Below are 27,332 nucleotides of genomic sequence, written 5' to 3'. Positions count from 1 at the left end.
AGAGGCGGTTTCCAAAATGAAAATGAGAGCTGAGGTCTCGAACGGGATGTGCAACCACTGCTTTGCTCCTCACTGGGCTCATCCACCTGACTTACTTCAGCCTGCAGGAACAAATAATACCTCCTCCGTGGCCTTGTTTGATCTGAGTAGGAAAATCTGTCTGGCATGTGTGATTACAAACTTGCCGGTGGAAATCCTGGGTGTTTTGCCAAAGGAGTCCATAGAAGTACCCTGGAGATAAGGACGTATCGTCTTGCCCTGGGTCATCTGCAAGGAGAGTCCTGTATTGCCAGATCCAGATGGCACATGATGCCGTCCAGGTGCTTCTTCTATAGGGTGCAGGGGTGTCCTGGGGAAGGAAAATATTACCAGGAGGCAGTTACAAGCTTAGAAAAATAGGATGTGGACCAAGGGGAAGGGAGGCAATGTAAATCCCCCCCCATCCCTTGGACAGAAAGCAGTTCCTCCTGAAAGGAGTTGGGGTGCTGTTAGGGAAGCCGAAGTATGTTTGTTAGGTGTCCAGTGTGGCTCTGTTCTTCTTGTAACAAGCAATTTTGAGCCCCATTAATAAAATCAAAGGCCAGACCTCAGCAGCATCCAGGAAGCTCATAGCAGTTTTTGGGGATATGTTACACTGGCTCGTGCATTCATCCAGACCATGTGGGACCAGCTGTGTTGAAGCCCTGTCCTTGTCCTAGGATTCCTTGTCCACAGCCCAGCATCTCTCATTGGACCTTTTTCTGTTAGAAACTAAGCAGTGAGAGGAAGTCTTATCAGCCTGGGCTGACCTCGATGCTGGCAGACCCAGGCTTAGACCCATCCTCTGGCTCTCTGCAGAGACACAACATTTGCTGCTCTTCAGCAAATGCATTACGAGGCTGGTTATATGCCAGATGAGAAGTCCTCCTGGCCAGCACTGCTGTTGGTGTTACCTTCACTTGATTTCTTCACCTTTACCTCTCTCTTTTCCCACCATGTTTTTAAATATCTGCCATGTTTTCCCCCGTGGCTGTGATGTTTTTTTTTTTTTTCTGAATTGCTCCTTCCTTGCATTCATTCCCCAGGCGCCAAAGTCTTCCTCAGGGCTGGTGCTGGCTCCAGGGCTCAAACCTGCTGGAAACACTTGAGATGCTCAAGCACGCTGGTCTGGTGTGTGTTGGTGGAGGGGAGGGTAAGGCACTGCTGTCAGTGGGACAGTGTGTCCAGAAGATGGAGGACCTCCTTGGGACCTCCAGGGGCTGAACGGATGAGGAGGCTGAAGAACAAGTGCTGTCCTCTGGCCGCTACATCGGGAGATGGCTGTGATTGATGCTGTAATAACCGGCGTTGGGAACGCAGTGATAGGGAAGTCTATCTCCTAACCGGAGTACTAGCTTTAAAGCATGGTCACATCGGTCATTTGGCTGGGGGAAAGGAGCATCACGGTGTGGTGCCGAGTGGGCTCTAGGTACACATCCCCCATCTGGCTTTGCTTCTAGAAAATATTGCTTTCAGAGGGGGGGTGGCTTTGATGGATGCTTTGCAGAAAACACCTGTGCAAAAGTGCTGCTGCTCTTTCGTCGCGTTGAACAGGGAACGCTGGTACCTCTCCTCTCCCCCCACCTCCCGTTTTTGGTGCACCGGCACAACTGGTCACAGCTTTCTGGCCTTACGATGGGAATGGAGAGGCAGTAAGGGCCCCTTCCCAATGTCCTGCAATTCAAATGGGAAACGGGGGGATGGACATGCTTTGCAGAAACCTGGCTCACTGGCAGCATCCCTTGTGGGGAGGTGACGTCCAGGCCAGCGCGAGAGCCAAAGGGCATCAAAGAGGTGCTGGGACCCTCCTGCAAGCCAGGGCCGGGCAGGCAGATGGTGCAGGGGAGGAGGGATGTGTCAGAGCACCCAACAACTAACCCCACTTGGAGCTGCCACCTCTGCGGAGGACTTGGGGGAGTCCTCTTTGAAAGCAGCCTAATGGAGGTAAGTTTAACGGAGCGAGTGCATGTGCAGAGTTGGCACTCTGCCCCCTGAGCCGAAATGCTCCAGCCCATGAATAGACCCAGCTCCTGGTTGCTTTTTTTTTTTTTCCCCCAGCATAAAGAACAAGTCCGTTTCTAGCGATGCCGTGACACACGCACTTTCGCATCACGCCAGGGAGCTGGAGCTTTGAGAGCGCCAACAAATATAATAAGACTTTGTGATTTAAAAAAAAAAAAGTAGAAAGAAGGGATAAAAACCCAGAACACAACAGTAACATGAAAATGCAAAGTGTTTGCCAAAGTTCAGACACCAAAAAGCCAATGAAAAGGTGCTTTGTTCTTATCGATGCCTGCCATGAGTGGTCTGCTCCGCACGTCTCCTGGGGTTTGGGGTTGGCTGTGGTGCAGTCCTTAAGCTGTAGGAGTTGCTTTCTCTGTGTGTCCACGTGCATACCACCTTCCATGGTGAGAAAGGTGGCTTTCACCTCCGGTGTCCCGCTATCTCCAAAGAGCAGGGCTTAAAATTCCTGGCAAATTTGCACCTGTGGGAGAGGTTTTAGGTGAGTTCTGGTGTGGAAGTGCTGGGTGATGGTGGAGGAGGGAAGGCAACACAGAGCAGGAAGCCTGGGAGGGTCTCAGGGCAGCAGGTGATGGACCAGAAAGTCAAGGAAGAGAGAGATCCCACACCACGGGCTGGGGATGCTCATCAGTGCGGCTTGGTAATGGTTAGAAGAACTGTGAGTCTCCACCGCATCCAAGCTGGGCAGGGGTTGGTGGTGGCCATTGACTGGTTTCCACAATATTAAGAGAAAAGGAGACCTTTGTCAAGCAAGCTGAGCTGCTCTGAAAGGCTGGGCACTTTGGTTGAATGAGCTGCCACTTGCCATCAAGAAAAAGGGGCATTCAGGAGCGTGGCAATCTGCCCAAGCTGCACCTGTAATACCAGGGCACCTCTGCATTTAAAACTGCAAGCAGGATAATGCTAGTGGGGCTTTACACTGCTGTGCTGCTACCCCGAAACACAGGGACCAGAAATCCATGTACTCCATTAAAGCAGAAAAGTAAATGACCTGAACCCAGGGGTCCCAGGAGGAAGTCTGCCATCCGTACAGCTTTTGTTGTTTCTCTAAAAAATAAGAATGGTCCCACTGTAAAATGTCAGAAATCAAGATTAACCCATCCAGCTTTCTGTGCGAGGGTATTCAGGGCTTGGGGACTGCCTCCAGACATCTCTTTGGGGCTAGATGTTTGCAGATCTGCCAAATCTTGGACAACTTCTGAGCCAGCCAGCACCTCCTAATGGGGCTCGGTTTGATTTGCTTGGTCAAGATGCTTCTTCTGAATGGAGGAACGGGATTAGATGCTTTGTAGCCTATGTTTCTCAAATACACGAGAGAAATTTTAGGAAAGCAGCGTGCAGCTCGGCTGGTGTTCTAGAGGCACCAGATTTTAGTTAACATCACTGAGAAGTTCAGATCCCAACTTATTCCTTTTTGTTTGTAACTGGGAGCTCTGAGGAGTCAACAGATTTTGTGGCTTGAAGAGATGTTGTTGGTTTTTTTTTCCCCAGAGCTGGGTTGAATCTGAAATACACCTTTGTAATTGCTGCTTTTATCTCTTCTACTTGATATCTGCCAGAACCACCGACCAACGGACATTATGTGGGCTAGTGTTATTCATGCTGTATTATTTCAACCCAGGCAGAAGTCTTCTCCTGGATTCAGCAGTTAGCGCTGTGAAAAATCTTGTAATCTTTTTCTGCTTCCTCTAAAGGTTCAGTTACGCTGTGAACTGACAATATAAATGGAAAATGCACATCTAGGATTATTTTCATTCCAGTCTTTGTGTGAGGTCTGCGCTCCTCGTGATGCAGAAGTGCTGAGCGCTGCACCACTCTGTGCATGTGTGTGCATTTACAAGCACACCCCTTGCAAGGGTAGAGGAGACTTTTCCACGTTGTTGGTGCTTTCAGAGCTGTAACGTGGAGGTGCATACCCAGCTGCCCCAGAAGATGCTCTTTTTTTTTCCTTTTTAAGAACATCTTCCACTGGCTGATAGAGTTGCAGAATAATTCAGCTGGGAAGGGACCTCCGGAGGTCTCCAGCCAAGCCTCCTGCTCAGGGCAGGGCTACCTTCACAGTCATTGAGTGTCTCAGGGTCCTGCCCAGCCAATCTGGGACATATTCAAGGATGGAGATGACAGCACCTTGGAGGTGCCCGCTCTCTGGTCAGCAGTCCCTGGGGGTACACCTGCTCCCAGGGCTGGATGGGCAATCAGGTGGCGTGGGTAGGGGTGCAGATGTGCTCTCCCTTGCCATAAAATTCAATGTTGGACACTTTCTGTCCATTCTGCACCGGGGTCGTCCCCTCCAAACAAGGGGACTTTCCATGGGCAGGGAGATCCACTTCCATGGCCACATCTGCATGGGGAAGATCCCAAACCACCATGGGTCTGGTCCAAGGCCAAGCAGCTGGGCTGTGTCCAACACCCGGGGCAGAAACTGGCTCTCCCCAACGTGCTGGACATGCTCCTGCTTGCCCAAACAACGCGGGTGGGTCCGGGTGGGCAGCGGGCACAGATCCCCGCTCAGACCCTCCGGCCTTCCCTAAGGTTGAGTAAGTGCTTTTGGTCTCCCACCTTCATTTCTCCATCTGTACGATGCACCAGTGCCCATCTCGCAGGCCACTAGGTATAAAATTCAGGGAACAAGGAAAATGCGGATGACTCTGCTCCTTTGTAGGTAAAATTCCTGAGAAAATGTAAATGTGGATGGGGAAAAGTGCATTTCTGGTTTTCATCCTCCTTTCTGTGGTCACTGTTGAGGAAATGTGTTACAGGAGATGTCTGAAGAATTGTATTTAGCCATAAGAACTTGGTCAGATGTCTCTGCTTTCCTCAGGAAATAGATTTAGAAATTAAACAGAAAGCTGACAACACTGAGATTTTTTGGATGAAAAATAAAAACCTCAATTCTTTCTTAGTGTCATATATATCTATATATTTTTTTAAGAATGGTTTTAACATTATTTTGTTTTAATCCAGGGGGAGGCATTTTCCCAAGGTCGCCCACTGCCGTAGTGGGAAGAGTGACTCAGGCCCCATCTCCTCTATGAAATCTGCTTAAAAATAATGACCTGGGGGAAAACCTGGCTGCTGACACTAACTGTACGACTTCCTTATCTAGCTGCTCTGATCAATAGGTTTGCTTTCCCCACGTAGCTGATAGATCTTGACTTTTTGAGTCCGACAGCAACTTTTTGCAATGCCAGCAGATACGGGGCCATGGAGACTTGTGGCCACTTCTCAATAGCAGGGGATTTGTTGAAGTAAATCAGATCTGGAGTCACTGGGAGGGTATTAATGTGAAATGCCTTGATGTTAGTTTTACAGTCACTTTAATAGGCATACCTATACTATTAAACTGATCTGCCTGTATTTAACTCTTATTTGTACTTGAGCGGAATAAATGTTTTCCTTTAGGAAGGATGAATTTTACAGAGTAAAAGAGCTATTATAAAATTCCCAAATACCTCAGCAATAACGACGTGACAGCCTGAAACCCGGACTCCTTATACTGTGGTAGTACCTTAAAGTCCAATTTCACCCCCTTCCCCACCTCCTCTTCTCCCCCACCCCAATTACACTTCCAAAATGTCTCTGAAACAGTGGTGCTGGGCACACAGCTTGTTAGACCTTGGGTAGTCACACACGACTAAAATTGTTATCTTGCTTCAGCAGAGCAACTCCTGACTTCAGGCCAAATCAGCTGCTTCTCCACGTTCTTGTGTTACTTGGTGGAGAACATCCTCACCTTGCTACCCCAAATGGGACTTTGATAAATTAAGGCTGTATAAGATGTTGAGGCTTGTCCTGGTCTGGTACAGACATGAGCTGGCTGGACCCTCGGACTTGGGTTAATTGTGCTAAAGAGTAGGAAAAGTGTTTTCTGATGTTTTTTTAGTGGTAGGTCCTCCTTTGCCCATGAGCGACAGTAGCTATACCACTTTGTTGTAGAAGCAGGGAGAGAAACTGCAGGTGAAGTGGGCCACCAGCCGTGGGGCCATGCCAGGAGGGTACGGGCAGATGACGGGGTGGGCACCTGCATTGCTCGCTTCCCTGCTGTGTTGACCACCAGCTCCTCAAAGCTGCTTCCCAGCTGGGCACAGAGACCAAGGGGGGGGCCCGGTGTTGGTGGCTGTTGGGCTGTGAAAAGCAGAAGGAGCGATAGACCCAACAGACTGGGGTGAACTTATCCAGATCCAATGCCCCTGGGTCCAGCAACAGGGAGGCTCTTGTAACATCTTTAAATCCTCCGTACCGTCTCTGTGGCAGGCAGCACAGGGTGGAAAACCTTTAATCTTGCTCATAAAGTGAGGGGTAGAAATTCATGGCTGGGGGTGAGGGCTGGAAACGGAGACAGAAAAACCCTGCTGAAATCTGTTTCTTGCTTTTGGGATTTTTTGTGGATTTTTTTCTTTCTTTCTTTTTTTTTCCTTCTTCTTGGCTCTGTCTTTCAACTGAAGCTCGTGCAGATTTGTCACAGGTCAGAAAAACTTAAGCCATGATTTGTAGAAGATGAATGGACTTTTAAAATCAATTTTGTGGTCCCTGGTGTCAGCGGGGTGCCAATCACTCTGTGCTGGTGCTGCCCGGTTCCTCTGCCGGTATCATTAAGAGGCGTGGGCAGCATTCATTACAGGGAGGCTGAGTCTCGCTGCCTGTTAATGGAATTGAGCTGCCTGACCTTAGTGTGTGACTGATATTTAATTTGAAGTTTCTCTGGACACCAGCGGGCTGTAATGGAAACAATACAGGCCCAGCGATGCAAAGCCTTAGCCACGAGAAGGAAGGAAAATAAATTAAATTTAGTAATTAGTAAAAATCCTTGGGGCCTAGAGGTCACACGTGGAACTAAAAAAAGAATATTTTTTTCCACTTTGCAACTGCATGGGTTCCTGGTAGTGTCTCGTGTGCCGTGGGGAGGAGCATGGTACAGTCTATTTGCCCTGGGCTGGTGGGATATTTTGAGATGTTCCTGGCCCCACTCAGACGGGTGCATCTCCAGCTCCATAGCCATCACCATCACCCTCCCGGTCTCCTTTGCTTCACTGAGATGCACAGGCCCTGTACCCCTGAGACCCTCATCCATGGGGTCTCTCCTGGTGCACCCATTGCCCCATGGGGTCCCTCCTTGCAGGTGTGTTACCTGCAGCAATTGGGCTCCCTACGGTCCCCATCTGGCCTCGGGGATGGTCGCCTGCTAAAAATCCAGCTGGTTGCCCAGAGCAGACGTGGTCACTCCCCATCCCTGGTGCTCAGTTGCAGTCCTTGCTCTGGTGGGAGGTGCAGGCAGCAGGTTGAGAACATCTGTGCAGCTGGGTCACAAGCTGGACCGGGCGGGGGCTGTTTTCCTCCCATCCCACAGGATTTTCGAGACTGTAGGAAGAAGTACAAACCTCTGCCTGCGGCTCAGGGCTTTGGGCTCTGCCTGGGACCGAGCATTGGCCAGTTCCTGCCCTGCGAGTGCCAAAGATAAAAGGTATGAGTAGGTGTCCGGGCTGGGGCCATCAACCAGGTTTATTGCCCATTTCCCTCTCCCCAAGAGCCTCACTTGCCCCTTGGTGCAGCAGGGCAGGCAGGCGAGGTACAAGCAGGGGGTTCCCAGCATGGGGCTCTTGCAGGAAAAAGTAAAATTGGGGAATGAGCCCACCATCCCAGCTGTTTGGCAGGGAAAAGCGTAGTCCCTCTTCAGTCTGGAGCAGATGAAGATGTCTCTCCGGAGCCAGGAGGAAGCTCTGGGCCGGTGCGGTGCCGCACAGCTAAAAGATCAAATTACAATTTCCTAAATGCTTCCTGAACGTCTAGGGCCATGACGCTGTAAAAGGTGCTCTGTCATCCTTTGGGAAGGAAAGGTCTCCACTCCCTAAGACGCAGGAGTGATATACATAGACAAAGCTGAGCTATCTTACGGTCTGTAAATCTGCTGCCCACCTCCCTGGGGCTGACCCAGTGCCCTCTGGGATGAGTCTTCCTGCTCTTGGTCATGTGTGTCCATGGTTTGCAGGGCAGAAAACCACCTGCTGCTGGGAAAAATGGTTCGTGTAAGGCAAAAAAAGGGTCTCTATGCTGCTACTGGTAGAAACTCAGCCCTGTTGTTCTTCTCTGGTTCATCTTGCTAGCAATGGAAACCCACTAACCGGCATGGGAGCCCTGGGTGGGGTGGTATCTGTAAATGCCCTGCAAGCATGGGGTGATGTAGGAGACCTTGGCTGGTCGTAGGGGAGAAAGTGGCTTCAGTCCCTGAAGCCAGAAGGTTGTACAAACACCTTCTCATGGGAGATATGCGGAGGAGAGGGTCTGGTCCTGGGTCCGCCATCCACCACTTCTGCTGGCCAGGACAGCTTTGTCCTCTGCCCAGCTCCCATCGCCTCTGTAAAACAGGGTGCACTAACCAGCCTGGTTCTCGCTGCGCTGGGTAAGTGTCCCTCCGTGCCGCTTAAGTACAGAAACAGCTAATCTGGGTGTGCCGTGATTCACCACGGCACGAAGTCTGCTTGAAGGCCCTGCAGAGGAACCGAAATCAAACAAATTTCAGATGGTCTCACAAATGAAGCTGAAAGGTCATAACAATATCAAGCAGGAGGTCGTGTGCGGCACTGCAAGTCTCTGCTAAATATCAGCCAAAGATTAGTCCATCCTCTCCAAAAGGCCAAGAGCTATAAAGGCTCCGAGTTCCTTCTGCTGCACATTCAAACTCACGGCGTCTAAAAATGGCACAAGCCCCCTATGAAAGAGAGATGCAACTTCAGGAACAGCAAATTCAAGGGAAAATGTCAGGCCGGTGAGGTATGCGAAAATGAATTTGGAAAATTCTTAGAATTTTTTTTTTTTTAAAGCCAAAAGGGACTTGTAGATCATGTGGCGAGCGCTAATTAATTTGGCATTTTGCCAAGCATCCTCATCCCACTTTAATCAGCAGCTGTGAAACAAGTGTTGTCCATCTGCCAGCCTCCTGTCCTGGGGATGGTCTCAGTGGGTGGACAACCATTTTGAAAGGTGAGTTTCTGGGGGTGGAGGACAGCTTGAGCCAGTCTGAGATTGATTAACTGCTCATTTAGGCCCCCAACGAGGTGGGAATGGTCAGACCTCTCAGGCTATGGCCTGCTGTGTGGTTGCATCTGCTTGGCCATTTCTAGATGTCCATTAGGTACATCTCCACATCCTGTATTTGTCTGAAAATCTGGTCTTTCAAAGGCTTCATCTGGCATAAAAGTTGCCTGGGCGGGAACTGTACTGGACACGAATTTCATCTGGGAAAAGCAGAGTCAAAGTTTAACCAGGGGATTAGACTCTTGTGGAAAGAGCTCAAGGCTGCAGGCTTCTCCCCAAGGCCACCAACCTTCTCCTAATAGTATTGTGCTATTTAACTGGCAAACTCCTTGGCTCTTGTGCTGGCATGGATGGCTGGTCTAACTGGGTTCAGTAATTCTCCCTAGACCAATTTCTGCTGTCTGACACTGGGTCTCCCACAACCTCCAGAGGTCCAAGAGCAGGAGTTTGAGGAGCAGCTGAACCTCACACTCATTAAAACCACTAAAAGCCCATAGGAGACACCTTGCAAACATAAAATAACCCATTGGCATGAAAGAAATCTCACCTCATATGTGGCAGGCAGTGGCTGATCCTGAAAACATGTGGGTGGATGCATCAGTTAAGTTAAAAAGTGCCTGGTGTGCACAAAGCTGTGGGGCTTTCCCTGCCACAGCATCCCCCTTTCCTCCCTAGAGCTGACAGCTCACCTGACTCCAGTCATTGACAGTATTTGTATTTATGGGGTACTTAACCAGCTCTATAAACAACAATTTACAGGTTATTCTGCAACCGAAAACCTCTTCTTTGTTTTGTTGTCTCTGCTAAGGGCAGCACCCGAAGCCCAGGGAGCTGAATTCCCTCTGGATGCCAGTTTTCTTTCTCAAGAGCAAGGCTGGCTTTGGAAAACAAGACAAGGTGACAACCTGGTGCTGCTAATGGACATCTGCAAGGGGGTTTGCTGGCCCAGGGGGGCTGAGGGCTGCGTAGCCTCCCCGTACCTGCTGTGCTTGCTGGTTATGCTGAATGGCAGCGTGTAGGTTTCCGAGGTTTCTGTCTGAGCAGGCTCGGCAAAAACTCTGTCAGGAATGGTAAAAATCATAATGGGAGGTCAACTCGGGTCCCAGCTGGGCAGTTTGCTCCTGCGTGTGATGAGAGGAGGCAATTCTTTGAAAGAAAACTGTGAAGGGAGATAAACTTGACTGCCACTGCCTTGGTAACCCTCCCTTCGGCTGTCTTAAGGCCGCCTGATTTGGCTTGTCCCCTGCTGAAAAGCACTTTCTTCTCCCAGCAGCTCCCCCAGGTCCCTGATGCTTTCCATCCCACGAGGTCCCCATCGTGTCCAACCAAGGGGTCGATGCTGTGTGAGGACTCTGGACCCAGCCCAGTTTCCCACCCCGTGATGCTCAGTTTAGCTTTGCCTGAACTAATTTGATGGGGAGCAGACTGCTGGAGGTTGTGTTTTGCTCGAAGGAGAGAGCAGACTTTGCTGCCGGGGTCCCTCTCCTCCTCCCCTGCAAACTCCTCATCTGCTCAAGCCCCTCATTCCTCCCATGGCAGCTGGAGAAGACATGAAACCAGGGGTTGCAGGTTTGCGCGTGGGCCTCCCTCGTCACCTGGCTTGGTTCATTCTGGATTTGTTGGTAGTTTCTGGGTCTTTAATATTCACACGGATTAATCTTTTGGCTCTGCAACAGCTTTCCATTTGAGGTAGCTGGGTTTGCTTTTTTAAACTAGTTTAATTACTGGTACCCTATTGCCCTTAAATCTAAATGAAAAAAAAAGTGCCATTCATTGATGACAAGCGCAGGGAGTGCAGATCCACCACTGCCGTCTTTCCTGCAGACAGATTGAAGCCAGTGTGTGTGGGTTTGCAGCAGACACAACCAGCAAATTCGCCGTACCTCTCTTGCAAGTAATTCTTCGCTGGGTCTGCTGGGATTTGGGGAGGCTGAGATGCGGGACAAGCGTGTGGGGAGGCTCTGTGCATGCTGTTGGGTTGCAAGCCCGGTGTTGAGATGGAGAATTTGGTGGGAGGCTGATGTTAAGCGAATGCTTCCCAACTGTGGACCATGCCCGGTGTTTTCTCCAGAGACCCAACTGCGGGAGCTGGATTATGTCTTATGTGAAAGAGAGCTGGGAAGAACTTACTGTGGTTGGAGGCAGCTTTGGACAATTTATCCACTGAAAAATTCCTGCAATGGCCTCATTGCAGCAGGAGGATGCTTCTTCCTTGAGTGCAATTTCTATGCCATGTCAGAGTAGTTTCACATGAGTGACTTCTTGCTGCGACATCTCCTACGTGCTCTATAATGTGGCTTGTGTTGCTCAAGGACAGATGGCCCGAAGTGTACCTGTATATTTAGGAGTTTTTCTTCCGATTCACCACTCCCTCATTCGGTGAGTCACCTGGATCCTGTAAATCCATACCATATGTGGGCTATCCCATTCTTTCTGGAGACTGCGCGTACGCAGGGCTGGCGGCAGGCTGGGACCTTCTGGGACAAGGGGTGGGCTCTGCAGCATGAGCCGCCTGCCTTGCTTCCAGCCAGCAAATTCCCCGTACCTCTCTTGCAAGCAATTCTTCACTGGGTCTGCTGGGGTCTGAGGAGGCTGAGATGTGGGACAAGCGTGTGGAGAGGCTCTGTGCATGCTGTTGGGTTGCAAGCCCGGTGTTGAGATGGAGAATTTGGTGGGAGGCTGTTTTGGGGGAAAATTTCCGACCCTGTAGGGTTGCCTTCAATCCACCCTCCCAACCAATGGGGGTGTGGCTCAGCAGGGATGACGGGTGGATCCCCACCCCAAGGAAAGGACAGTTTCCTAAAGTAACATCTGCAGAGTCCTCCTCAGGCCACGCTGCGCGACCCTGACCTGTCGTCAGCCCAGCTCCCCATATCAGTGCAACGTTCCCATACCCGGCAGCCCCCTGCTGCCTTCTGCAAAAAATCCCAGTCCTGCAGATAACGAAGCATTCGGATAACAGCACCAGCTGGACAGTAGCCCAGCGTCCCACCGGGGAGCCTCCGATGTCTGGAGCTGACCGTATGAGCAAAACCACTGCTATATCTTTCTGCTCCAGCTGAGGTGGACTTTTGAAGGGCGGCCAAGCCCTCGGGCTGAGGGCTTGGGGCGTCTCCTTGGCTTTTGGCCACTGAAAAGTAGCTGGCCAAAGAGTGCTCGATAGAGCAAACTCTGTGTTTGGGGTAAATCTGAAAGCGCTAGATCCCAGCGGAGAGCTGACAAAAACCGATGCTCACCCAGGGGCTGGTTATTGCTGGGCTGCAATAACTGCCTGAACTCTAGAGAAGTGGGATGTCACAGAGGCGCAATTAAAACAGCAATCCATCCTCGAAACGTTACCGACATTGATTAAAGGGCTTGGGGAATTTTGCCGTGTTCTAGCTCTTCCTGAACATCAGGCTTAATGTGCCAAAGATTGAATAATCCAGGGTTGCGAGCCACCCCCGGAAATCTCGGGCTGCAATGCTGGCGCTGCGCTGGGCGAAGGACGTTGATCCTGTTAAAGAGCGGATATTAAAAAGGCAAGATGTTTGAGAAACAACATTGTGGACTGTGTGTATCTGAAAAAAAAACTGCCATTATTCAGTATAAGCTGCTTTTCCAAAATTATCGGAAGGTAGGAAAAAAAATCCCACACATTTTTCTTTTCCCATTTTACATGTTTAAGCCAAAAAAAAAAAAAAAGGCTTATGAGATTTAAGCTATTTATTACCAAATAAAACTGCATCTGGGCCGTGTGCTTCTGTGCCAAGTTTTGGCCTCACGAGAGCACAAACGTCGAGAGTTACGAGCCCCTCGAAAGTGAGGTTGATGATGGAAACATTGACTTAGTCTTAACTCTCTCAGGGATGCCAGATGCTTGTTGAGCTATTTCAGAAGCTGGTTGCAGGGAAATGAGATGCTGCCTGTGATGTAGAGCCATACCTGCAGCATCCTGCCTGGTTGCTGCCGGGCCACTTGCAGCCCTGCGGGATATTCTTGATGGAATAAGCAGGAACCTGATTTCCTATTCACACTGTGGTGGAAAAGCGAGTCCCTTGCAATCAGCCTCCTCTGACTTCAGTGGGAGGGGAAAATACCCACAAGCGGGTGGATTTTCATGCCGGAAGGGACAGCTGTTGTCACCTTCTCCATCCCACATCCCAAAATTAATTCTTGCCCAAGTGAGGGGACGTCCTTTAGGAAACCATCCAGCCTGGGCTTTATCAGCCCTGGTGCTGAGGAGGGGATTTCGGCTGCGGGTATGTGGTGCCCGGTGTTTCAGCCTGGCCTGCGTTGGCTGCAGGTCAGTCTTGGTCGATGGGTTTTGTCAGGCTCATTACCAGGCTGATGAGCCTCATCCTGCCCAACCAGTGCAAGGTACCATTTCAGGCTGTGCTCAACCACGGTTTCATCTTCGCTCTTTCTGATGTGGAGGCCCAGGTCTCCTGCAGTGCCTCCCTCCAGGGTGCGTGCATGGCACCCTTGGGCTCCTCTCCAAGCCTCCTTCCTGGCTTTGGCATCAATATAAGGGACTTATTGCTCCCAAGTGACCCCACCCCCTGCTTTTTATATAGCAAACACTTGTGCCTTCAGATGCTGCTGGGGCTCTGGGAGCTCGTGGTTTGCTGATTACCAAAAATCACTTTCCCTCGAATAGCCTGCCACCTGCAAATAGGACCTGTATGGTTTTTCTTAGATGGATGACTTTACATTTAGCCCTATAAAATACATATTTCTTGCTGTCTGAGTAGAGTTTTCCCTTATATGTTATAACAGCAGGGCTTAGCAGCACTAACTCATGCCAGGACCTCATGCAGAAATGTAAAGTAAGAGCTATTTCCGTATCGAGAAACTGATGTTTTATTTGTACTTTAAACACAGCTCTCTCTCTCCTGGAGTGACACATACCTATAAAGTTTGGGATATTAAGTTTAATAGGGAACAGGCTTCCAAGATGTTTGACTTTTAGCTACAGACTTCTTATTCATGGAGCATAAAAGGGGAATTGCCAGGACATGGCGCATCAGAACTTGCGGTAGCTGGGGTTTTCCCAGACCTGAGTTCAAGTCAGTTCAGCGTAAAGAGCCGCTGAGCTGCCCTGACCTGTGCCAGCTCGCTGCTGGCACCCACCGCATCTCATGCGGCTTCTCTTCAGCCTTTGTCCTTGGGATGGACTACGGTCCTGGCTGCTGCCGTGGTGCTGGGAGCACAAACAGGTGCACAGCACCTCCAACCAGTGCACAGTGATGGTTTAACCTCCAAAGTCCTTTAGGTTAATTAAATGAAGAGGTCCAGTGGGGACTGGGAACTTGCAGGAGCTCCACAGGTCCGAGCCCCCATGCTGAGGGCTGCTCTTGGACCAGGTGGTGAGCCCATGGGCTCAGGATAGGACCTTATAGTGTTTTAGGGGGGACTTGCTAACCTTGTTGCATTCGCTGCATCCCATGGACCCATCTACCAGGAGCGTTTCTTCTCTCTCTTAAGACATAATCTTCATTTTTTGTACCCTAGCATTTGTAAGACGTTCCTGTCTTCTGTATATTGTCGCTTGGAAGAAGTGCCAGCTGCTGAATGGCTCCTGACTTCTGCCTTGTGGGGTGAGGAGAGGCATTTTTTGGTGTGGTTTTTGAGCAGTCTATAAAAATCGGGAGGCACTGTCCAGTATATTGGATTCCCTGGGTGGCAGGTGCCCCACATGGGGCAGTGTTGCCCTCCTGGCCCCACTGAGGGTCTCATGTAGCCTGGCAAATGCTATGCACAGCATCTGGCATGTCTCTGCAAGGCTTAGGATGAAATCCAGAAGGTGAGCTGCAACATGGGATCAACCGATCCCTTTGCAAGCGGATGTCCCATGTCCTGACTCTCATCCTCGCCTCTCACTGCTACGAACTCTGTTAGCCCTCAGCATTAACAGTGGCACTAACGACACACCCAGCACTTGCCACCTCCCTCTCTTTAATAGCCAGACTGACTTCTTGCTGCTCCCCAGGGCTGCACTCTCTCCATGAAGTCAGGCAGCTGTTTTTGGTGGCACATTTCTGCAGATGCTAGGAGAAACAAAACTCAGAGCTGTGCTCTGCTGTCAAAAAGTTCTGGCTTTTGGGCTGATTTGCCAGAGAGCCAGCAATGAAGAAAGGCTGGACTGTTTATGGTTGGACTCAATGATCTTAAAGGTCTTTTCCAACCTAAATGATTCTACGACTGCAAAAACCTATGACATCTAACCTGATGTGCTGTTCCCAGAAATGGTGAAACACTCCACCCGTCCCCGCCCCATCACTGCTACTCGCTCTGGAGCTGTGCAGATGTGTTGGGTGGGATCTCCCACCTCCAGGCTTAAGCTGCAAATAAATAAATCAAGCAGGACAACCCAGCTGGTGATTACAGCCCCATTTGAAATGGGGCGGGGGGGAAAAATCAATGCATGCAAAATGGAGACGGGTGGGATAGATGCAAGTAACCCTCCCACAAAACAGCCTGCTCCGTGTTTTCAGGACAGGTTTCAAATGCTGCTCTGATCTCTCCCTGGCAGGGAGGTTTAAAGCAGGTCACGCAAACCGTGCCCCAAAAAGCACCTCTCTCCTCTTTGATGGTAAGGGGAGAGCAGGATGGAAATCTTAGCTGGAAATCCCTATGGATAGGGGAAACAAGTTATGCAGAGAGGAGAGGGCTGGCACAAAGGCCGCTGGCCCTCACCCAAAAGCTGCCGAGGAGGGAAGGGATATTGGGGCCGGCACAGGATTGGGGTGCTGTCGCTGCATCCCCACAGCCTTGCGGGGCAGAGCAGTCCCATCCCCTGGGCTGTGCCGGGACTGTGGATAAGCCCTGGTTCCTGAGTGCCCGCGGGGTACGGCTGTACTGAAGGACTTGGCTCCTGTCTGAGCTGCTGCGGGTTGATGCTGAGCAGATGCAGGTTCGAGACCAGGTGGGATCACGAAGCCTTTTGCTTAAAAAAGGGACAAGAGGCAGCTGAGAGCATTGGCTCTTCCCATTAATGCCTTCTCTGGAGGAGGGTTAAAGTTGCATTTGGATTTCAGACCCACCAGGTCTGGCAGCATTTGGGTGGAGGGTTTTGGTTTGGGCTGTCACAGAATTAAGAGGCTCCAAAAGCAATGCAGAACAACACTCGAGATCCTTCCAGGTCCTTGCAATGTCTAGCTGGGGTTTTTCCCCCACGGTTTTGGCTTTTTGCCTGTTTCTGGATGTCCTGCATATCATTACTGGTAGGAGGGAGCTGCTGCAAGCCCCCCCCCCCGGCCGGTCATTAGGAGCAGTTAAGAGTGTTTTAAGGCAGGTGTTGAGCACTTCCAAATGCCTGGGGAGGGCTTTGGACACTGTGAAAGCAAGGAAACATTGGAAACCCAAGTATTGAATTTCCCTTTCCAAACAACTGGCTGCAGCATATCGCTGCCCGTCAAAGTCGAAGGCTCCTGCGTGCACAAGTCAGCACGTTTTTACATTCCCAAGGGCAGGGATAGGGTTCGCTCCAAGTGCTTCCCCATTGCTCTCTGCAGGCAGAGCCAAATAATAGACTGCTGTCACGTCATTTTAATTTTTTATTTTTAAATTGAGGATTAATTCCTTCCCCTGGTTAATTTTCCCATTTCCAGGTTGGGGACTAATTCACATGGATATAACACCCTGCTAGTAATGTATAACCACAAAAAGATGAGGGCTCTTGCCCCCTTTGACCAAGGGGCCCCTGGACCCCTCCAACTCCCTTTTCAACTTCTTTTTTTAATTGGGCTAACAGTCCAAAGCCTGGAGAAGAGCTGTCAAGCCTAGGCGCCTGCCAATAAACTGGGAAACTCTCCGATTTTGTTTGCCTTCCCCACCATACGGCACGTAAAATGGGCTTAGGTTACACATAGGAGCTGGCTGGGATGATGGTGGGGGAGAAGGGACAGGTGACCAAATCAGGGTGCCTGGCCGATGGCCAAAGCCTCAATAATTGCCTTGAAGTTCAGGTACTGGCCAAACCCTCTCTGCCCTCGGCAGCGCAGGGGTTTCGCTCAGGCGTAAGCCCTGCAAATGGCTGAGCAGCCCAAAAATGTTGGTGAGACCTGAGATGCAACCCCTGCTTTTAGTGAAGGATTTGAGGGCGAGTGATTCCTGTCGGCCGTTCATTCTCCATCCTTTCTGACGCCTTCAGACCGAACAGAAACGGAAAAAGTCACAGAGGGGTTTTGCAACACCCCCAAAGCTGGCTTTCCTCCAGTGCCCTTTCCTGGCACATGCACAGAGCTGGGTCCAAAACCATGAGAAATGGGGTGGTTTGGGGAGGAAGAGCTGGGCTGGGTGGGAAACATCATGCCAGGCTGCTGGGGCCACCCATCCCTCCAGGCACACGAGAGCCTGGGAGGGGAGGAGTGAAACTGGGACCTTTAAATCTCAGAAAACGTTTTCTTTCAGCACGGTTTGGCTTTTTTTTGTGTGTGTGTGCCGATCTGAAAATCATAAATACACCCTTGAATGCCGTACATGAGAATAAAGCTATAATTAAAACATAGTGCGAAGTACAAAAGCAAAAAGACGGATTTAAGTGTAGCAACGCGGCCGAAGTGTTTCTCCTTCCTCCTCGGAAAATATTGCTGAATTCAACACGTTCCTGTGAAACATCATCTTCAACAAAACCTTTTTTTTCCCTCCTGAAGCTAGTGGAAAAGGGTTGCAGGGAAAAAACCCTCAGCCAGCTCTGTATAAACAGCCGTCTCTCTCCTGTGATGGGTCCAGGCTGCCCAGCCATATCCCATCACTAGCTGTCACTGCTCCCCATCCCCACTGCTCAGCATCGCTTCAGCCCTGATGTAAATATGCTGATAAACGCTGGTTATTGCCAGTTGTAAGGGGTTTTTTGTTGTTGTTGTTGAATGCTGTGTCTAGGCTCTGGAAGGAATCCCACCTCGGCTTTTTTTGGGTGCATCAGGGCTGCACGTGGTTTCACCCCGTGGTGTGCAGGAGAGGAGATGCTCTGCTCGGCGTTAGGGACCACGGGTGTGTGTACGAGGCTGTGCTCCAGCCACGCCAGCTCATGTCACTCAGCAATTAATGAGAGGCTCCGTTAGGGCGAAGGATGTTGAATGGGGATCATACAGTGGGGACTGCAGGGGCAATCTGCAGTCTCTGAGGTCTGTGTTTATGTGTTTTTCGGGACGAACTGAGCTGTGTTTTGCTGTGCCTGCACAGAGGTCCATAGAGGTGGGGTTCAACAAAGGCTGTTGGGTGGCAGTGACCATCAAACCATTAAACAGCGATGGGGGAACCCATCTCAGCCCCATTCCCCTTTGCAGCCCTTTTCCATCAAACGTGTAAGACTGAGCAGGAAGATGATAAACCTCCAAAACCTCATGTTTCCACCTAAGACCCAACCATGCTCCGCCAACCACCACAGACCAGCCCTTTGCCTACCACAAAGGCTCCATCCTGACTCGGTCCCTGGCGCTGCACAGCCTGGCCGAGCAAATATGACAAATGAAAATGCTCTTTATCCATCGTTAACGTGTGCCGGGGCTGCTCCTTACCCAGCCACGGGCTGGTGCTGGGGTCTGCTACCCACTGCATGGTACTAGCCATGTGGGACGGCAGGCTGTACCTTGGGCTGGATTTGAGCTGGCTGCCTATTATTTTTGGCACAGTTCTTGCCATTTGCTAAATGAAATGAGAAAGCTGTTGGCGAAGGTGCTGAAAGTGATACAGATTCCTTCCCATCTGATACATATTTCCCAAATTCTTTCCTCCTCCTCTTCCATGCTCCCTGCCCCGATCTCCTCACCCTGCACTTTGCTATCCTGTAACGGGAATGAGGCGGCATGATATCTCCCTCTGTGCAAGACTGCTAAATTTTTATGCGGCTGAATATACCGTAGATTTGGTCTGGGGGGTTATTTTTTTAATTTTTTATTTTCCAGGTGCATCGTCACCCCTCATTTTCTATTAGTAAGTCAATTTAACTCGTTTAATAAGAGTATATCCACAAATCATTTGCAAAGGGTTGACACGTGGCTGACAGCACCAGGCAATTAGTAGCTTGTGTGTAAATGCAGTCCTTCTTGGTGTGCCACCTGAAGCTGGAGCTGCTCCCACAATGTTAGCCTTTACTCTCTCTGTACCGTCGGGATAGATGCTAACTTCCCACTGCGTTCCTGTCTCCAAGGGGAATTTTAATGCATGTCCAAGGAAACAAGCTGCAGGCTCCTGGGCTATTAAAAGCCTGGTGGGCTCTCTGCAGAGCCTGGTTCTCGGAGAGGCACCGTGGATGGATCTGGTTTATGGGGTTTATCTGTCATCCCAGGGCAAGAGGAGGGGTTGTGGGGGCTCTAATCACTGCGAAATGGCCGAGATGGCATGGCTCCGGCCCCCAGCTCAGCCGATTGCAACGGGCAGATCTTCCGTGGCTGCAAAATCTGTCAGTGAGTGAAGCCAGGGCTCTCCAGGAGCTGCCATCTCCCTCTCCGCCGCGATGGGATCAAGATGTATAAATAGCCTCAGCCTCCCTTCCCACCCCCCTCCAGCCCCTATACACTCGCACACGGACCGTGAATGCCTCAACAAGCCGGCCAGGTTGCCTTACCCAGGGGAAAAATTCACATGCATCGCAGGCGGCTTAACAGCATAAGACAGATTTTGTTTTCCTTTCGAAGGCGGCTGCGCTCCCTGGGCTGCAGCTGTCTGCTCGAGATACCTATCCCCAGCACCAGCCCTGGGCTTGATCCTGTGTCCCTTACCAGTAGCCCGATCACTTCAAAAATATTGCTGCCACAAGGAAAGGAGGCGGAAATAAATTGTTCTGCTTTCTGGGTTTTTCTTTTCATAAAGCCTGTAGCATCCCCTGTCTCTCTGCAGGGTTTACCCAGGGGCTTTGCATCTCTGAGATGGGTCAGTGCTTAATGAGCACACGGATCCCTTGAACCTTTCTGGGGGAAATATTGGTGGATGGATAAATTTACATGTGCATATGCATAGTCAAATCCTGACTGATGCTAAAGGAGAATCCCTGGTGACAGAAATACCCAGTATCAGACCAGTAAATTTCTGTGACTCGACGTCACATACCAACCTGCAAAAATATATGAACTTGTGATTTACGGGGTTCACCTGGAGGTGCAAAGGAATTGGGAACATTTCTTTTAATGAAAAAAAGTCCAGGCTGCTTCTGATAACATATAGAAACAATAAATACAACTGTAGAACTGAGGTAAAAAAAAAAAAGAAAAAAACATGGAAGTGAGAAAGCGGCGGCAAGGAGGACGTGATGAGTTTCCCCGCGGGTTTCTGCCACGTTCGGAGCCTGTGTGAGTGAAGGGTGGAAACGGCATGGCGGTGAGCAGCCAAACAGGTTCAGCTATCCACGTGCCTGCATCATCTGTTGGCTTTCTAAAACCGAATTTTTACCTCCTCGGTTTGAGACTGCAGCATGTAATGCCACCTTCCAGCTAAGCGTTTTGGGTGCTTCGTAAATAGCTGTTAAGTGATGTTCCCCGCAGGCTTTTTAGCTGAAGATCATCTTCACGGTGCAGGTAGGGAGATGGGGCCACAGCATTGCCAAGCTGCGTAGCTGTGGGGAATACAGCAGACCCAGCTCCATGGTGGGTCCTCAGCATCACGGTGCAAAGCCGCAGCATCTGTCACGGTAGCAGAGGTGAGCCAGACTGACTGGGGCAGCTGCTGATCTGCACTCGTGTTCTGGCAGCTGCAGGAATTAATGAAGTGCCGATTCCCTACCCCTTGATCCCTGGTGCTGACCTTGGCTTCGGGACATGACGGAAGAAGCCAAGGGGGAGTGGATGCAGCAGCTATCAGAGCATCACGCAAGGCAGGGAAGTGTTGCTGGTGCTAAGGCACAAGGTGGATGGGGTACCCGTGGCCACATGGTCCTACACCATCATGCCATGCCGTAGCTTCTTCTGGGCCAGGCTTGGCCTCAGGCATGTGAGAGGACCATGTAGCTCCTCTTTCCCACCCCACAGATAGCCTGGCTTGCCCAAGACCTGATTCATGTCTCCACCGGATCCCATCTTTGCCTCCATGTGCTAATGCAAACCTTTAGACTTTTGCAGGGCACTTTTTAGACCTGGATTAGCTGGGCTCAGACATTAGCTGCCTTTGTGGCTTAGCTGAGGCCAGAGGGGTGTAAGGCAACAAGGGTTGTCCAAGCTGGGAGCTTGGGTGGGTGGGTGGGCAGGCTGAGAAAGACAGCAGACCTTGCAAATGCGTATGGTCAACAGAAGAGCATGAGGAACTAATATGGAGAGGGAGAGGAAAGGCAAAGAAGGGGCGGAAATACCCCCCTGCTCTGCTAAGAAATAACTCAGTTTAGATGCTTGCATTGAGACAGAAGTCTCTGATCTCAATGATATTTGGCCTCAACCAGTTAATGGGAGACTACACAAAACTGGATTAAGTTGTCTACTTTGCTGACACAGAAGTGACGCATTGCTCATCTCAGAGCTGCTGATCTGATGTTGCTCTGAGCTGTCATCATCTGCCACAGCAACAGCGTTTAAATGAAAGGAAGACGCAACAGGACAAGGAAAGAAGGATTTCTGGCTGGTGGGCAGCCTGACAGTAAGCCCAGAGAAATCAGTCCTCCATGGCTCCAGATATGAGCAGCTGGGGCTACTCATGCCACCAGGAGGAGCACGTCAATGAGCCTCATGCAGCGGGGTGGACCCTCCTAACCTCATGGCTGGACCAACAGGCTGGACATGGGGACATGTGTTTCCAGGTTGGCCTCAGGTCAAAAGATTCTCAGGGCTGGTGAGGACTGCATTGCCTCTGCAGCAAGGACACTGGGCTTCCCCCTCCCTCTTCATTTGGAGGAGACAAGTGTTTGCAGCAGAGGCCACTGAAGCTGATGAACCTGTTAGGTGCCTTTGGGGTAGGCCATAAAAAACCATCCAAGATCTGGCTGACCCCTCTTCCTGCAAAATCAAAGTATCCCAGTGGAGAAGGATAATCCTACTGTAGGATGAGGACCAAAATTCTGGAGCTCGTTGAGTGAGGAGAGGGTTTCTGCCTTGCCAATCCCGGAGCAACATTGCCTTCCTGCAGCCACCACTGGGGCAGGCAGTGGGGAACGTGGCTCATGGAGGATGCAATTAGTGGCTCTGGAGCTTGATAGGCACAGTTTCCAACCTCATTGTCTTTGCTGCAGGAATGCCCTCAAAGCTTAGCTAATGAAAATGTCAGCCCTGCCCTTATTCTGGGGAGTAAAAACAAAAGCTGGAGTGGGGTATCTGGACTGGCTTTTAGTCATGGATTGCTCTCCGCTGTGGCAGACATTACTGTCCAGGCAAAAAGCAGATTAAATCCATGAATCAAATTTTCTTGAAGGATTTTACGGGCAATGCTTGTCGGTTCCAATGCAAATGTGATCTAGGACCAAACTGCGGCTTGGGAAAGAGAAGGAAGATGTGCTAGTGGAGTAATCATTAATAGACACTGCTAACGTGAGATCCTCCATTACATTGAATAGGGGTGAGTGCCTGCGAGCCAGATTCTGCTGTTGGTTATGGTGAGTTACCTGGAGTAAGACTGCTCAGCTGGTGTCAGCAGGGTGACACTGGATTTACCTTGTGCATGCAAGATCAACACGTGGACTTGGAAAGCAGTCTCCACCAAGGCCCCTTGCGGCTAGATATGATGAACAGAAGAGGGTAAACTTGAAAATAGGTAACTCAGAGATGAAATGTGCTGTTGAGCACTGTAATTTGTTTGCCAGGGCTTTCTGGGGTCCACCAGTACCATGCTCGGCAAGGACTGGCTCTTTGTTGTGCAAGCTGGTTCAGTTATGCCAGCTGTATGATTTAATGACTGCTAATAAGCATAGATTTGCTGAAGTACTCCCCAAAGTCTTTGCTTTGCCATCAAAATCCTCATCAGCAATTGGATTAGTTGTAGGGAGTGAACAATTACAGCATAAGATAGTGAATTATGTTAAGAGAAATTGATGGGTTTTATTTAATCATATGCTCTTGGTCACATCTTGATAGTATTTTTCCTATGGAGTGAAATGCATCATTGCACCAGTAGGTACCAGAAAAAATACTAAAAAATGCTTGTTTTAATTGACTAGTGCCTAAAAATAAGGCGAATTAACTCTCTGTTCCAAAACAAAATGGGTTAGGCTTTTAGTTTAGGTTATGTTGGCTCTGCACGGGCCCTGCATGCCTTCCTGCCCAGATATCAGAGATATAGTTTGCACTTTCTGGACTGCAGGGAAATGTATGACCAAGTTCCTCGCAAGGACTGTCTTGGTGTGGGAGGAAAAAATCAAGTCAAAAGCTCTGACAAGATGATCTGCCCACCCTGTGCTCTCTAGTTCATCACGGCTCTGGCATCGAAGGTCCTGCAGATGTTTCACTAAATCAGACTGTGGTCTTCCAAGATACAGCAAAAGGCTGGAAATCCTTGTCTAAGGTTGCACCAGGCATCAAGAGACGAGAAAGATGCCGAGGATGAGAGACTGGCTTTTTCTGCTTTACTTATGTGCTACAAAATTTGTCCCAGTAAATGTGGGGGAATATCACTAAGCTTCATTGTCTTGTGTCCTCCTAAGCCAGTTTTGTCTGAAAGACAACTAAACTGCTGCCTGGTGGCACAGGCTGCTGTGTCTGGGTGTGCAGAGGGATTAGCACTTTAACCTGCTCTAGCACCTTGTCTTCAGGTGCTGTGAAGACCTGGAGGTGTAAAATGGCTCACCCGTGACTTGCTGTAGCTGTTTTCCATTGGGAGGACCCATGGCCGTTAGAGGTTGAGCAATTCACCATGAGTCGCTCTGCAAGTACCCAGCAAACGCAGTAGTTAGGAGGCATCTCCCCATGATTGCAGTGTGGCTCAGCTTGAGCAATGGGCCAGGGCAGCACAGGATCCCCATTTCATGACTCAGCCTTTACCTGTCGGTGGGCTATGGTGAATTGGGGCCAAACCAACGGCAGCAAATATAACCTGCGGTACCGGGAGATGGTGTACATTGACGGCTCATGGGTCTGGGTTTGCTGCTCCATCGTTGGGGAACAGTGGGTCTGATCCCACCTCCTCTGGTTTTAATTAATAGGGTAGCCGAATCATGCTGTTATCTGACAGCATGAGAAATTATCACCTTAAGAAGTTCTGCTGCTGGTAGCACACACATTTGTTACCCGCTGCCTCTCTCAGAGGGGCGCTACGGAGGATTAGTTTGTATTTAAGAGATGCTGTGTGTAATTACTTATGCACAGTTTTGCAAACCATTCATTTCTGTTAGGTCCTCTCCCGTTTCTTTTGCTGGCATCTGGCTTTCTTTGTGCATCTCCCGTTTCCATACGGACGTGAACAGAAAGAGCTCGGGGCTCCCTGAGCTGCTGTGGTGGACTGGCCCTGCCTGCTGGCAGAAGGGAGATGTGAGCAGAAGGGATCTGGGTGAAGAAAGCATCATAGGCACATCTGGCCTGTGTCTTGGGATGACACTCAGTGTCTCTTGGTGCTGTTGTTCCTGGATTTAAAAAAAAAAAAAAAAGAGGAGTTCTTTGGAAGATGAGGTGTTCAAAAGACTGCGTAAAAGGGTAGGTGTCTTATCCTGGGGCTGATCCTCAGCAAAGAGGCATCTCTAATAGCCTCACTTGAGTCTCATCCTTCACCTCTGAGCTGCCTCTCTCCCTAGTTTAAGAGCCAAAAGTTTTGCTGTGATGCCTGTAAATGCTCTGGGAATGTGGGAATTAACGTGCCGGATTGGGCCAAGGGCCCATCCAAGCAAGGATCTTGAGGGAGGTGCAAGCCAGTGCCAGATGTTTTGCAAAAAGCCTCTGCTACGGATATCTTTCACACCTCATTTCTTCCTCATTCCCATCAGTTTCATGGCTGCTCTCGTAGCAGTCCATGTTGGGTCTCCCGCAGCCGCTGTCTCCCTGCGTGCAGCTCATGAGGATGGGCTGTTGAAGGATCTCAGCAAAGACGCACGGTCTTAATCCCAGCTCTCAGAGGTGGAAGGTGTCTCATTCACGTCCTGCAGTCAGTGAGAGACAGTTTCTTAGAGCAGAGATTATTTCCTTGCCTATGAGACATTTTTAGACAGGCGAAGGAATACCTTGAGCTCATAACCCATGAAAACATATTTTAGAAAACAGATTTTTTTTTTCCTTTTCTAAAATGTTGAGGCTTTTTCACAGAATCATAGAACAGTTTGGGTTGGAAGGGACCTCTAAAGGCCATCTAGTCCAACCCCCCTGCAACGAGCAGGGACACCTTCAACTAGATCAGGTCGCTCAGAGCCCCGGCCAACCTGACCTGGAATGTTTCCAGGGATGGGGCATCCACCCCCTCTCTGGGCAACCTGGGCCAGTGTTTCACCACCCCCAGCGTAAAACATTTCTTCCTTATATCTAGTCTGAATCTATGCTCTTTTAGTTTAAAACCATTCCCCCTTGTCCTATCGCTACAGGCCCTATTAAAATTTTTGTTCCTTTTCTCTTTAAGACAGGCAAACCAAAACAAGCTGAAGCAGTTTTCATCAGTATACACTTCAATTTGGAGCCAAAAAGTCACTTTGAACCCAAACCCATGTTTTGGTTCCAATGTTTTTTGGAGGAGAAAAACTATTAGTCAAAGACAACATTTTTCCATGTAATCAACGTTAACTGACCTGTTCTCTCTTTTTTAACCCTTTTGGCAGAGGAGAGAAATAGCTGTTTGCTCAATTCTTGCCCTGGATGGGCAACCACTGGGCTGGGGTGCCCCGGCTGCCGCTGGCCCCCGTGACGGCCATGCTCTTCTCTTCCAGGTGCTCCTTTTCAAAGGTCTCAGCATCCCCATGCTACCTCCTGCCGGCACTTCCACCTGGGTCCCCAGCCTCAGCTCTCCGCCGACTTCACCCTGCCTCACGCAGTGCAGCCCCAGCCGGGGCTGACCCCCCACATGGCCCCCGCGCACCAGCACAGCGGCCCCCTGCACCAGCCCCTGGCGCCGGTGCCAGCCCTGCCCTTCCAGGACGTGGCCGGACCCTCCTTCCTACCTCAGGCGCTTCACCAGCAATACCTCCTCCAGCAGCAGCTCCTCGAGGCACAGCACCGCCGGCTCATGCCCCATCCCAGGTAAGGGGGTCTTACTCGTCCCGAAGGATGCTGAGAAGCTACATCAGCCTCACTTCAGCAAAGTGGCTTCTGCAAAGCCCCGGCAGTATGTGCTACTAATGTTGGGTTTTCTTCACAAGTTCATCTGTGTACCACTAAAATGCATCCACCAGAAGGGAAGCTGAAGGGCAGGTTGCACCTGCAGGTGTACCTTTCCCATGGGGATCCATACTGTGCTCATCTAGTATGTCCCAAGGTCACCTATTATTGTCACTCGTAGGAGAATCATGGTGGTAACACGTTGGTGTTGCAGTGAACCTGTCCTGCATGGCAGAGAGAGCAATAAACTGCGTGCACAAGCTACCTCCTCATAGCTGCTGTTTCAAAACCATGTAAGAGATTGTATCCACCTGTCCTGTCAGGTTTTACACACGAAGAGCTTGCTCCTCTGGGTCTAGGTAGGCTTCCCAGATCTATGAGGGAATGACGCTGTTGACCTGCAGCACATTCAGTCACGGAAAGCAGCCTAAATTCAGACTGGGCTGACGACTGCAGAGAGAATTACTGTAACGCAGCAGAGGTGGAAATGGATGCCTGGCCTTGTCCTGGTTGTGTTTCTTGAGGAGGGGTTTAGATAGCACGTAGGAGAGGAGTGCTTTTTTTGGAAACATATGGAAGCTATTTGTGGGTTGTACCCATGGATCAAGAATCAGAGGATGAGTCTTTGTGATAATGCTTCATTTGGAAAGAATGCTGCAGACAGACAGAAAACACTTTCTTTCCATAGTCTTTCTGTCTGAAAATTGTGTGCTCTTCTCATCCTTGTTTTGTTTTGCATAAGCTGGATTTTAGGTGAATTTAATGATTAGTTAATAATTGGGTAGCAAATATGTGCGAGGCTGAGGCACTGATGATACAAGTGTTTCTCTCTTAGTCATAAGCTGAATTCAAATAAAAGCACGGAACACAAGTCCACGCAGAAGCTGCTTTGGTAAATGCTGTCAGTGTTCCATTTGTAAGTGGGCTGTGGTGTGGAAAAGGGCAGGAGCCCCTTGCCCGGTCCCACAGGCTGTTTCTGAAGGCACAGCTGCATCAGAGGAGGGTGTCAGAAACCTTACAGGTGTGGGGCATGAGGTCCCAGTAACGGGATTCTGGGTCATGCCTTTAAAAGTGAAGCCTCTGAGCTGTGGTTGCACGAAAAATTCTTTATCTAGCAGTTCCCTGCTCCATTTG

General features: G+C 50.0%; 1 protein-coding gene across 1 annotated transcript in view; it reads left to right on the top strand.

Moving 5' to 3' along the window:
• Nucleotides 1–27,332, top strand: part of LOC143172569 (E3 ubiquitin-protein ligase ARK2C) — a 47,586-nt gene that overhangs the window by 10,181 nt on the left and 10,073 nt on the right. Inside the window, exon 2 of the mRNA XM_076362165.1 lies at nt 25,811–26,120. Within this exon, the coding sequence (XP_076218280.1) occupies nt 25,811–26,120 (310 nt within the window). The remainder of the gene's footprint in view (nt 1–25,810; nt 26,121–27,332) is intronic.

The sequence above is a fragment of the Aptenodytes patagonicus genome, chromosome Z (assembly GCF_965638725.1).
Source record: "Aptenodytes patagonicus chromosome Z, bAptPat1.pri.cur, whole genome shotgun sequence".
Classification (NCBI taxonomy): domain Eukaryota; kingdom Metazoa; phylum Chordata; class Aves; order Sphenisciformes; family Spheniscidae; genus Aptenodytes; species Aptenodytes patagonicus.
The sequence above is the reverse complement of the archived record's forward strand: the minus strand, read 5'-3'. Positions and strand labels throughout refer to the sequence as shown.